Source organism: Corvus moneduloides, chromosome 5 (assembly GCF_009650955.1).
Source record: "Corvus moneduloides isolate bCorMon1 chromosome 5, bCorMon1.pri, whole genome shotgun sequence".
Lineage (NCBI taxonomy): Eukaryota > Metazoa > Chordata > Aves > Passeriformes > Corvidae > Corvus > Corvus moneduloides.
This window is the reverse complement of record NC_045480.1, coordinates 26,612,169-26,625,753: the sequence shown is the minus strand read 5'-3', so window position 1 is coordinate 26,625,753 and position 13,585 is coordinate 26,612,169. Positions and strand designations below refer to the sequence as shown.

Below are 13,585 nucleotides of genomic sequence, written 5' to 3'. Positions count from 1 at the left end.
TGAGAGATCATGTTTTGAAATCTAAATTAAAAACTCCTGTCAGTGTGTGGTCTGTGGAGTTTTATTCAGGATTGTCAGCAACTGGGAGACTGGGTCTCTGCTAAATTTCATAGAATTGTTAGGGTTGGAAGGGAGCTCTGGAGATCATCAGGACCAACCCCCTTGCCAGTACAGGGTCACCTAGAGCGTGTTACACAGGAACTTGTCTGGGTGGGTTTTTGGTCTCCATAGAAGGAGGCTTCATGACCTCTCTGGGTGGCCTGTTCCACTGCTTTGCCACCCTAAACCAAAAGAAATTCTTCATGTTGAGGTGGAACTTCATGTGTTTTAGTGTATGCCCATTGCTCCTTGTCCTGTCACTAGGCACACCAAAAAGGGCCTGGCACCATCCTCTTGACCTTTGAGATATTAATATGTATTAATGAGACACCCCCTCCCCCTTCAGTCTTCTCTAGACTAAAAAGGCCCAACTTCCTTAGCCTAATGTATTATATAGCAATAAAATATATGGTATGTACACATATCTTTAGATATATTTTTATACATTTATATCTATAAAAGAAAATAGTTTTTTCCAGAATATGTTTTTAAAAACTAATGTATGTGAAAGCATAATTCCAGAACATTAAAAAGGCAACAGTTTCCTACAAGATTTTTGTCTCCTTTTTCTAGAGCCTGTTCCACTTGATCAGTACAGATCACTTCTGAGTACAATGTTTTCTGATGGAGTTTTCAGGACATACATTTATTTTGTTTTCTAGTATGGTGATGAAGTGGCTTGGTCAGAGATAGAAAATGTCTGGACTACTTTGGCAGACAGCTGGCCAAAGAATCTGAAAATAATTTTGCACTTCTTGATCAGTATTTGTGGAGTGAACAGTGAACCCAGCCTTTTGCCTTATGTGAGTATGTGACAGGTCTCTCATTGGTGCTTATTTATATTTTAAAACTTAGTAGTATGTCTAGCAGCAAAGATCACCAAACAAAAATGTGAGGTAAGATTTATAGTATCAAAATCTCCACTCTGTATTTTATGACCACTAAATACTATGAACAAATCAAATTTGGTTCTTTTGTTTGCATTACTTTGGACATCTGCGTCAAAATTACAGGATCAATTTTTCAGTCAATTAAATCAATTAATTTGTCATTCATTGAATGGACTTGAGAAGGGAAATCAATGAGAAAGGATATCTCACCTTGAAGACTGCTGAGGCTTCCTTAAGGCAACTTACTGACTACTGCAATTTGCTGAGGGTGATAAGTCTGAAACATCCACTAGCTGTCTTAAGAGTTAAGAGTTGTCAAAATTCAGGACTATATGAGGACCACAGACCTTATTTAGTGATTAAGTAATAAAAAATGTAAAAGAGTTACTAAAATTCTACATATGTCTTAGCATTTTATTTTCCTTTTTCATAAAAAGAAATCTTAAGAGTTTGATAGCTAAATTCAGGTTAATTTTATTAAGAGTATACACTGAACAATTTTTTTTCCCCACACTATAATTTAGTATATATCTAAAAAGTAGACAGATAATACAGGAAAACAAAGCACCTGTTACACCATGTAGGGCATCATTCTCTCATGACCAAGTATTATACCAAAAAACCCAACCAACCATTCCAAGCACCTTCAAAACCAATTTTATTTTATGTCAAAATGTATGTGAGAGCACTGCAGGATAGCATGAAGAAAAATATGATAACTGCAGGAAAATAAATAGTATAGAACAGAACTGTGAAGTGTCAAAAAGAAATTATATCAGAATACATTCGTTCCAGTGTTGATCTCAGGTGCTGCTGAAACCTTTGTAAGAAAACATTTTGCTTCTTAAATAATGTTCAGAAGACATACTTTCAGACTTTATTGTCAGAAGATTGGAACTCAGAAAATTTGCTTTATTACTCTTGTGGTATATTTCCCATGCTTGCTGCTATTGACAACTGGGAGAGCAATTTTGGTTGCTTCTAGAACTAGAGTAAGTTTCACATGTCCTCGCTTGCAATGCAGGTAGAGTTTCTAACAAGTTGTGGTATTCAAATCTCTTTGTATAAATATATATATATATGGGGTTTTTTATGGCAGGTAAAGAAAGTCATTGTTTATTTGGGTAGAGACAAAACAATGCAACTACTAGAAGAGCTGGTGAGTGAACTTCAGCTTACAGATCCTGTCAGTTCAGGAGTCACCCATATGGATAATCCACCATATTACCGCATTACATCCAGTTACAAAATCCCCTCTGTCACTTCAGGTAAGCATTTATTGACTTAACTAACTTACACTGTTAATGTCAATTATAAACATGCTGCTATCAATCAGTTTTGCTACTGGAGTTCATTTGTAAATGCTCAATAGGGTGCAAGGTTCTGTTTCTAAAATTACCTTTAAAAGTTTGTTTTATAAGATCTACAGGTTTTGGTGTACCCAGAGTTCCTAATGAAAAAGATCTGATAGGTTCACAAAGGACAGGTTTGTCTTAATATAAGCATCCGACTTCGTCTGTGTTCAGACCTTGCACTGTTTACCCTCACTATATGACTTTTGTGTCTAGTCAGCCAAACCACCGGGAAAATGTATATAATTTTAAATCCATCCAAGTTGTTATTTTAAGTTCTGTGACAGACACAAGCTGCATGCATAGGAATTGTTTCAAGAGGATTTAAGTTCACTTACTTAGGAAAATTTATCTAGAAATAATTAACAATAGCTCAATCATCAAAAAAAACCAAACTGCTGAAAATACCAGAAGTGTCTCCCTCGTGCTTCAGTCCAAGAACATGCTGAGAAATGTGGGGAAAAGCTGTCTTGTTCTGGTGGAGTATCTGTCAAAGCGATCTGCAAAAGACATGGATGTGGGGAGGGTATCTAACCAAGGGCTTAACTTTTGTGCTGCAAATTTGTCAGTATTATGAAGCAGCCTGAACCTATGATACGGGGTTATCTGGATCACAAGGTGAATGCATTGGCACTTGTTCTTTAAAGTGTTTAAAAAATATGAAAAAAATCGTGGGGCTCTTGCACTCAATATAATTTAGAATAGCAAAGGCTGGAAGGGTGCAAAATTGCTTCCAACTGGGCCTGTTAGTTCAGTGTGATGCTTGCAAATTTCTCCTAAAAGAAAATTGTTAAAAGCTTCACTGCAGGCTATTAGGTTTTAATCCTTAGTCTGTTTGTAGTTTGAATTAAATGGATAACCAAAGTCCAACTACATTTTACAGATTATGAGGTGTATAATACAGGGAAAAAGGAAATAGGTCTCTGCTTAAAAAACTTTCTACTTAATTTACATTGAAGAGTCAGAGATTCCTGGAATAGATTATTTTTATTTTTTCTGGTTAGTGAAATTATGGTAGCAGCTCACAATCCTTTATCGCACGTGAAAGTAGTTTGTATGGCTCAGGTTGTGTTTGTGCCAGTTGCTGCAGAGTAAACCTGATTAGGGCTCTTGGCAAGGACAAGAAAATAAGGGTGATCATGTAGTGCTTAAGACTACTTTTCCTTTTTACTGACCAACATATTTCCTTGTCCATAATTCACAGGTACCACTTCTAGTAGCAATACAATGGTGGCTCCCACAGATGGCAACCCTGACAGTAAACACATGAAAGACAGTATCGAAGAGAAGTAAGTATCTCCTCAAAGAGCAGTTATTAGTTGAATTACAGGAATTCCTGGTAGGTACTGTAAATACTCACATCTCAGCAGCTCCAGGTATGTCTACATTGCAAGGATTACATGCCATTTAATGTCATGCATGTCAACAGAACTAGAATACTATTTGGGATTAACAGTAGCAGCCTCAGTTGTAGTTCGAACTCCAGTCCAGGTCAGGCATTATGTTGCTACAGCTATATTGTTGTTGGTGCCTAAATTAGCTGGTGTTAAACTGGACTGTGTATGTTCACATAAGAGCAATTATACTGTAAGGTGGGGTGGTGAGACACTGGAACACATTGCCCAGAGAAGCGGCTGCCCCATCTTTGGAAGTGTTCAAGGGTGGGCTGGATGGGGCTCTCAGCAACCTGGTCTAGTGGAAGGTATTCCTGCCTGTGGCAGGGGGTTGGAATGAGATGATCTTTAAGGTCCCTTTCAACCCAAGTCATTCTGTGATTTTATGATTCGCAAATTAGTTTATTACCTCACTAGAAATGAGCAGCGCCTGTGTGTTGCAAGCTGGTTTATTTTCCCTAATTGGGGTATTTGAATGCCTGGTGCCTATGTCAAGATACCTTACAGCTAACTTTAAAACAGATTTCTCCCTCCTTAATTTTTGAGCTATTTAAGGATAATCTTTTGGAGAAGTTTGCCAGACACTTGTTACTGAGGCTGGTGGAAAGCAAGGAGCTGATATAGGCTTAGTCAGGCTGTGTACTTGGAGCTCAACAGTAACTGACTGTGGGCATGCTGTCATTTTGTGTTAATATGGATAGCTAACCTTAAAGTGAAAAGGGAGTGGAGACTCTGTAATTAGCCTGAGTAAAAGTGTGCACGTGCCATTAGTATAGAGTAGCAGCTATGTAGTAAATTTGCAAACGAGTTTCAGGCAACTTGATTGAGAGCCTTAATAATTACAGTTCTAATATAATATCCCAGTTGGACACTTTTTTCCTTCTCTAGGGTAATTATGTTTATATAATTAGAAGAGTAAATCTATTGGCAGAGGCAACCCCAATACTAGGATTAAATTGGGGTGAGCTGTATGAAAGTAAATCACAGAAACCTGCAAGGTGTCATTCAGAGTTAAGCCTAGCAAGACACAGACAAGCACCTGGCTGCTATGGGGGCTGGAGCTGAAGAAACTGGTAAAGTAGTGAAGGCAGTTTTGAAAGTCTCTGAAAATTTTGGCATATACTGTAGGGTTGTCTAAAACCTCCCCAAGTTATATGCTTCTTCTTGGTAAGATCTACCCTATACATCTTGGACTTGCCAGGAGGAGAGAATTTTAAAAACTTATGTAGAAACAGCTTGGAAATGGTGCTTTTAGCACTCATTTCTCTGATTTCTGTATAGTTTATCAGATTAGCGAGATAGGATCTTGGACACCGCGTGTGTATATCTGCATATGTATCTGCCAGGTCATGCATGGATTTCCTTATTTTGTTCAAGAGTGAGAACGACTTATGTATAATGGTAACAAGTATTTTAATGTACTTAAATGTTAGTGAAAAGGATCGAACAGAAATACAGTTTATAGTGGATAATCTCTTTGAATCCCCTTATCTAGTGTTGCTAGAGAAGGTATGTCTTAAACGGCTGAGATGCTTTGGCATCATGTTGATTATCCTTTGTAAGATGAATCAGTTTTTGTATAAGAGTTTTGCTGAAATAGTTTTACTGGGAGACCCTGATTAATGTTCGTCATAGAACGTCAGTTACTAATTCTGCTTTATTTGCACCTACAGCTACGCACACCTGGACATCTACAGCGGGTTGAACAGCAACTTAAACCGCCAGCACCACAGACTGGAATCTCGCTACAGCAGCAGCTCTGGAGGATCATATGAAGAGGAAAAAAGTAATAGTCTTTATTTTAAAACATTTCTATGAATAGAAAACAAAATTTTCACAAGTTAATACTTCTGCTGGAGGTTGTGGAACATAAAGAAATGGGCATTATCAGTGTTTTTTGCATAAACCTATTAAAAATTAGGATTTTTAAAAATCTTCTTCCATCTTATTACTACTATTGAAGTCTATCATACATTTGGTTGCAATGAAATGTGGAAGGAAGATAATACGCTTCGTTCCTTTCATTGTCACCTGGAATGAGTTGTGAACATCTTCCTAAATGAAATGGTTTTACTGTATTTCCTTTGACAGTTAGGCACAAGAAACAGAGATGAGCAGGATGAAGATGAGATTTAGAAAAAGGTGATGGAAAAGAAGTTCTTTAAAAAAAAAGAAAACTAGAAGTAATTGTTCTTTTAAAGGATAGCATTCCTTGGCTTGTCTAAAAAAAAGGGTACTAAACTTTTTTGAAGCCATAGCAAAGGAAAATATATCAGGGAAAAAAGTTCTCTTTATGTACATCTAATTTTCAAGCTTGTTCTGAAAACGTGTTTGGGGGTTATTTTTGTGATCTATGTTTTGTTTTTTCTGACATGCAAAGGTATGGAAAGAGGTAAACATTTCTCCTGAAACTCCATTATGCCTTTGGAAAGATTTCTTTAAGCCTCTTTTAGAAGAGGCTTATTAACTGTGGCTACTCTTGTACCAATGCCTAAGATACAAAATCACCCTGACAATGCTAGGGAAAGCCAAACAGGTCATGTAACCAGGCAAAAATGAGGACAGTGGTCAGACAGTAAATGATGTGTTATATTAGTGGGTCCTGCGTGCTTGGTCAGAGGAGTTGTTTGACTGAACAGGTTGTTAGTAATTTAAATGACTTTGTACTTCACCCTGCGTGGGATAGTCAGATATATTTCAGTCACTACAGTGGTCCCACAGACTTAGGTTTCAATGAATTTTTTACTGACAGTTGATCTTCCTACCGGTTGTTTGGGTGCGTTACAGCGCACGGTGCAGCACTGCCTTTTCCTTACTTTTCTTGTGTGACTGAACAACAGGAGTTAAATTTCTGCATTTTGAGCTTTCGATGTCAGTATGGAACCCTAGCCTGTCTGTGCTATATTGAAGCAGCAAGAGTCCATTAGGATCTTCTGATACACTCCTCCATAACTGATTCTTTGCACACTGCGAAGATTAGAGTGAATATGTGGTTCTTACTGCCTCTGTCAAGGAGGTGAAACCTAATGTCCTCTACAGAGGTTGTTGTAAGGGCTGAACAAACTAATGCAGAATCTGCTGAACTTCGGGTCAGTAACAGGTTAGTGACCTTCTGGGCAGCCAGGGTGTTTATTACTGTTTGGATAGGCATTGTCCGTTATCATGGCTGCAGTAATTTTTGGTTTTGTTTGCTGTTTGTGATAGCAACACTGAGTATCCTGAACTCACGATACTTCACATGTTCCATCAGTAAGAAATTTGTCACTTCCAGTGGAGAAGGTGATAACGAGCTGCTACATGTGTGAATATCTGAAATTTCAGCAGCTATACTTCCAAACAGAGAGCTGGTAGAATCACTGAAACACTGAGCTGTTGAGGCAGTTTCCTTGTTTCTAGTTTTAGCTGATAGTTATGAAGTCCAAAACATCTTTTAAACCAGAAAAGTATTTTGGGTGTGTTAACACAGTACACTCTCATACCAAATAGCTGATGTTTTTCTTGCACTTTTGAAGCTTGCTTAATCAAAAACTAAGTGTCTTTGTCTTTTCTTGACAAATTTACTGATTTTCTGGGCAGTAACTTTTATCAACCAGTGGGATTGGGCTATGCTGTTGTAAAAGTGGCAATTTCCAAGTTACCCCATGTATCATGCCAGCATTATCTGACACATAGAACTGGTGGGGTTTTGCTGTGAGACCTATAAAGATGTGCTCTTGAGGAATATTTCCTTTGCCTATGATTAAATGCTCTTCAAGATGAGTTCAGTTAAATCTTAGGACCCAGCCTTAATTCACTCCCTATATGACATGAGGTTTGAAATTCAAGGAAATTACATCAGATTACTTTGCCTTTTATCATAGTCTTTATGAACCTATTCAAAAACATCTTACTGTTGTGTGTGCAACTTCTGTAGAATCATCCTTATACTAAAAGAAATAACCACTTTTTTCTTTTAAAAAACTGTGTCTACTACTACTGTTTACATCTGGCTCCCCTTCTCCTCTCCCAGGTCTTAGCTTTTCAAGAATTTAAAAATAGTTCTTCAGAAGACTGTAAGATACAGAAATATGCATTATCTATATATTTCTGGCTTAATTTTCTGTTGTGTTAGGTGATTCAATGCCTCTGTATTCAAACTGGCGGTTAAAGGTGATGGAGCACAACCAAGGAGAGCCTCTCCCTTTCCCACCTTCTGGAGGCTGCTGGTCACCACTGGTAGATTACTTGCCTGAAACTTCTCCTCCGGGCATGTCACTTCACAGGTAGCTATTTTGGCAATGCCAATGACAATTCATTATATTTTTATTTGTGTTGCACAAATATAGTAATTTGAAGATAGCAGATTAAAGTGCAGTTGATAATACATTTGTTTTCTGTGGGTTTACTCACAGGTCTAGCAATTTAAGATTACTCAACCTTTTAATCTGGAGGATTAAATTGTTTCTATTTTAATTATGAGCGTTCATCTTTTCCCTTGTAACACAACTGTGTGAATGTTTATAGACTGAAGAATACAAGTTAGAAGCATATGAAGCTCTTTGCAGCTCTTCATGAAGTTCATGTTACATTCTTCTAACAAATTTTTTTGTTTGTTTTAGATGCAATATAGCAGTGATTCTTTTGACTGATTTGATAGTTGACCACAGTGTAAAGGTGGAATGGGGAGGATACTTGCATCTTTTGCTTCATGCAATTTTTATAGGTAACTAACTTCTTACAGAAACACAGTAACCTGAGGAATTCTCAGCTGTTCTTTCTGATATTTAATTTTTGCCATTGTACTGAAATCCCATTAATTTGGTAATATTTACAGTATTTTTTAAAATTCAGTTAAATGTCTTTCAGCTTGATTAGTGTAATTAAGATTTTTTTGGAATTGTTTTAAGGCACTTTCTTTTCAAGTCACTTTTACATCTTGTACAAGACACAGTAAAATTCAATTTTTTTCTTTCTGTTCCTATATGTAGTAATTTTCATACAGAGCGCAGATTAAGTTCTTACTTAAAACTAATCTTACTTAAAATTACTTTGTACTTTAATGCTGCATGGGATTATCAGATATATTTTAGTCTGATCAACATACAGTTTGTTAAACTATATGCTGTTGTTTCTATATTGAAGCATTGAAAAAGCATTGTTTAGTGAATTATATATCTGTTATTTGGTAAAGTATAGCATACCAATCTGAATACTGCTATTTTTTAAATAATGTAATTCAGCATGCCCTTCAAATATCATAAAGCCTTGTCATTTTCCTTCTGTGTTAGGTTTTGACCACTGTCACCCTGAAGTCTATGAGCATTGTAAACGACTACTTTTGCATCTACTGATAGTGATGGGCTCTGGCAGTAATGTCCAGTCTGTTGCTTCTGTCCTACTCAGAAACAGAGAGTTCAATGAGTCCAGGGTGCTTACTGTCAAGCAAACTACCCATTTAGATTACACTTTCACAGGTATGCTTTTGATTTATTATGTGTTGCTGGTTAAAATGACATGTGAAGTTATCTCTTCTTACAGGCACTATTAAGATTTCTCTTGTCTGTAATATTTTCCTGAGCCCTTGCCATTAAAATGTATTTCTTTGGATTTTAATGAAGTCAAAATGAATAGAGTTCTCATTAGCATTTTGTACTCAGTCATCAAAGTAGGGAGCACAGTTGAATAATGAATAGTAGTGGAAACCAAAGAGGGAACTCTGGGTTTTGGAACTTTAATACAGCAGTTTTTATTATGCCTTTGAAAATAAAAACCAAGAAATTACATCTCTGACTTGTTTATAGCAACTTTAAATTCCCAGGTTTTGTCAAATGTGATTGCATTTTTTATTGGCTATCAGAACACTTTTTTGAGATACTGCCTTTTAATATTCACCTTAACTTCACAATATTGTAATTATACAATACACTTTCTATTTCTATGTATCTGTTTATGAAGGGAATATTCTGATGGTGAAAGTGTATTGTAGTTTCTTTGAAATAATTCTTTTTTAAAAAAATGTGGTATTTCATATTATTTCAGTAGGTGGCAGCATATTGCCATACAATTGTTTGTTCTGTTTTGTTCGCATCAGCATTGGTTTTATTACTTAGCGAAAGTAGTCATCTGATTTGTGAATTTGGTTTTTGTAGCAATGAGGAATTAAAAACTGTGCATAGTGGAAGAATTATTTTATATTAATCTGTTTGGCAGAACTTTAATGTTGCATCTACACAGTGGCATATACAAACCATTCCCTTCCTAATCTTTAAGGGCTTGAATAAAACTGTCTAAACATGACACAATATTCTGCTATTATTAAAACAAAGATGTCTGATAGAAATTAGAATAAGGTCAGCATCGAACATTTCCAGCTGGGGATTAGGATAAGGTATTTACAGGTATGCATGGCTAGCACAAGGTTGGACAAGCTAATTTTAAATTTTATTTGAGCTGGCTAATACCCCAGTCCAAACTCTGTGGTTCTATAGAGTGAAAATTTGCCGTGGATGTCAGTGAGTCTTAAGTTTATTTAAATACAAGTGTTAGAGTCCAAGGCCCTGCCAGTTTTCCTTGCTAGTTTACTTTCTCTCGGCCATTCATAGATGCATAGAAGAGCAATGTGAGGAGTCACTGCGGTTGTATTTTTTTGCCACGTGATTCTTTATACAGAAGAGAAAAATCTCCTGGTCACAAGTCTAAGCTAACTTCAGAGAAACTCTGTACAGCCACAGGGGCTCTGCTTAGGGTCGATTCACTAGATAATACTTAGTATTCACTGATTTCAAGTAATGTCAGTTACACTGGGACTGGGTTTTAACAAAAAAAAAATTATCTGCTCATTAGTAGGAAGTAGTTTGTATAATTTTTTAAATTAAGTTGAGATGCCTCCGAAGCTGATGAGCTCTCATAGTACTAGTACAAAATCAAGAATAATACAGGGGTTTTAAAAAGGGATCTAGCAGTTCCCAATTAAAGATCCTATAAGCCATGTGAAGAATTTGCATATATGAGACTTGTTGATTTTGTTGAAATTATTGCATCCAATAATTTTCTCTCTTTTAAGTATTCTTACTACATTTACTAAGTTATCGATCTTTTTAGAGGGCTATTTTTTCTTTTTATATATTTAATATTGACTGTCAACTTAAAAGTGCATAATCATCTTGTTTCAATTTCAGCAGGTGTTCATGATTTTATACCTGATTACCAGCCCTCCCCAATGACAGACTCAGGGCTTAGTTCAAGTTCTACCTCTTCTAGCATCAGTTTAGGAAATACAAGTGCTGCCATTTCTCAACTGCACACCACAATCCTCAATGAGGTTGACATTTCAGTCGAGCAGGATGAAAAAGTGAAAACTCTTATAGAATTTATTACCTCAAGGTAAGATTTCAGTTTTCATTTTTGTCAAGACATGTATTTTGTGGAAGAATGGTAACCCTGTTATTATTTAGCATCATGTTGTCTAATTCTGTCTCTGTTACATCACCAGTAACTGTTTTTATGTGATACACATGTGAAAAGCTCTAACTTTCCAACACTTTCAGAGAATTTTGACCACCCTGTCAAGTCCTGAGTGTTTAAAAGTATTTTGCCATGTTTTATTCTGAATTAGGGCAGGAATACACTGAGATGTTAGGGAGATGCAAGACTTGTGTGCAGTTAGGGATTATCTAGTAGTAGAGAGCTGACTATTCAAAAATGAGGAATTTGTTGCGACGAACATCTGTAAAATCATCAACATTTGTGCTGTTTATATGATAGTTTATATAAAGCTTTCAAGATGGTGTAAGTCTAAAATCCTACCTGTTTCTCCATGCTTTTGATACTTTTGCTTTACCTCAGCCTAAATTTATAACAGTGTGGTGTATCAATGGAAAGAAAATGGGAAGAAAGGAAGTTAAGAAGTGCATAATGGTGGTAGTTGTGCTGGTTCTTTCTTAGAGAGCTAACTATTATACTATAACAATACCACAGAATATCTCTGCCTTATATTACCCAGTTATTTCAATTGGATCTGATACGTTGCTTTTCACTTCGTCTTAACTTGTTGTTTTTTGTATAATACTGGTCAGTTGTCAAAATTCTTCCCAATTTGTGCCTGGAGTTCTAGATGGTTTCTTTTATGTGATACATAGTAGATTCTTTTGCAACTACCCGTAAGGTTCAAGTTCCATTTCAATGATATTAAGGACAAAGGCTATGTTTTGTATTCTGTTTACTCTTTTTTTATATTTTTAGGAAAAGAGGCCCACTTTGGAATCATGAAGATGTTTCAGCCAAGAACCCTAATATAAAGAGTGCTGAACAGTTAACTGTGTTTTTAAAGCATGTGGTATCTATATTTAAACAGTCTAGCTCAGGTATGTTAGAAAACAGACAATGCATGATCAAATGTGCAAGTCTGCAAACTAAATAAATTTTTTTTAACGCGTGCCAACACATAGGTTATCTATAAAATCACTCTAGGTAATTACTGCTTCTAAATAATAGAGTTTTCTTGTGTCTTGCACACTTCAGTTCATGTTTCTGTTATGACAGATTTAAATATAATCTTTTAGGAATGAGATAAAACATCTTATTAGTTTCTTGTGAATACTTAATATTCAAATCATAAATGTTTTATTGTCTGCAAGTCTCTCTAGCATTAAGTGTTTGGCATACTTAACACCTGTATTTGGTGTTTATATTCCTGTAAAGATTTTTGAGACTAATACTTCTTCAGAGAAATGTAGAGTATGTGAGAATATTTTAAATTTAGGAATGACTTTGGCAATTTACTCTTCAGTAAATTCAAGTGGATTTGGTTTTTTATAAAGCAGTGTTGCTTGAGTATTTATTTGCCTTCATAGGAGGATATCAATTGGAACATCGTCTCAGTGAAGTCGCTTTGCAAACTGCGCTTTCGTGTTCCTCTCGACATTATGCTGGGAGGTCCTTTCAAATATTCAGGGCTCTGAAGCAGCCTCTCACTCCATCTACACTTTCTGATGTTCTCTCCAGACTAGTAGAAACTGTTGGAGATGCAGGAGAAGAAGCTCAGGTATTTGAAATTTTGCCCCCACTTTATTAGAAAGCTAAGTCTGCCTAAATGACGTACGTGCATTATTAGTTCAATGACAGCAAAATTTAAAAGCATCGTTTTATCCAGCTGCTTTTTATCTTTAAGTATTTCAAATATCCCAACAGTTTTAATTGTGATGCTTTCTGAATTTCACCTAATTGACTGAGGAAAAGTTGTGCACATTCTCTTCTACAGCAATAGGATCTTTCAGAGAGTTTGATACATCTATTTCCAGTAGACACCTTCTCTTTCATTGCTAGAGAATACTGAGATCAGCCATATAAAAAAAATTTAGGTTTTCTTTTGTTAAGAACTTAACCTGATAAAGTGTAAACAATCATTCAACTTGGTGTCATTGTACCAAGGAGTGTATCTAATCTTTTAATACTGCAAAGTGACTATGAATGATTTCATCCTTCAATCCATCCTTAAAAATAATGCAAAACCAGAATTAATTCAGTAAATAAATAAATTTACTTACAAATAAATTGAAGTTTCTCCTTGTCTTGAAGCTATACTGCTATCTTGAGCTGTCCCATCAGGATTGTATTCTAATTGAAGCATGAAATAATTTAGTTACTGATTTTATATTTATATATTACTATTCAGTAGATTTTCTGTGATCTTCCTTGTGCATATTGCATACCTTATAATGGCCTTTGGCTTTCCCCAGGGTTTTGTCATAGAGCTGCTTTTGACTTTAGAATCTGCTATTGATACATTGGCTGAAACCATGAAGCATTATGATCTGCTTTCTGCCCTTTCTCAGTAAGTTCTTTTATTAGTCAAGCTTCATTATGCGTTTTT

General features: G+C 35.9%; 1 protein-coding gene across 14 annotated transcripts in view; it reads left to right on the top strand.

Annotated features, from left to right (window-relative positions):
- The window catches only part of FRYL (FRY like transcription coactivator), a 171,242-nt gene that overhangs the window by 120,264 nt on the left and 37,393 nt on the right, over positions 1-13,585 (top strand). For 11 of the 14 annotated variants that reach the window (XM_032110470.1, XM_032110468.1, XM_032110472.1 and 8 more), the window contains 11 exons: positions 762-902; positions 2,089-2,257; positions 3,546-3,630; positions 5,409-5,521; positions 7,847-7,997; positions 8,334-8,437; positions 9,003-9,188; positions 10,893-11,097; positions 11,956-12,077; positions 12,567-12,757; positions 13,452-13,546. In XM_032110470.1, the coding sequence (XP_031966361.1) occupies positions 762-902; positions 2,089-2,257; positions 3,546-3,630; positions 5,409-5,521; positions 7,847-7,997; positions 8,334-8,437; positions 9,003-9,188; positions 10,893-11,097; positions 11,956-12,077; positions 12,567-12,757; positions 13,452-13,546 (1,562 nt within the window). The remainder of the gene's footprint in view (positions 1-761; positions 903-2,088; positions 2,258-3,545; positions 3,631-5,408; positions 5,522-7,846; positions 7,998-8,333; positions 8,438-9,002; positions 9,189-10,892; positions 11,098-11,955; positions 12,078-12,566; positions 12,758-13,451; positions 13,547-13,585) is intronic. The other 3 variants (XM_032110461.1, XM_032110473.1, XM_032110474.1) reach the window with 1 other exon arrangement.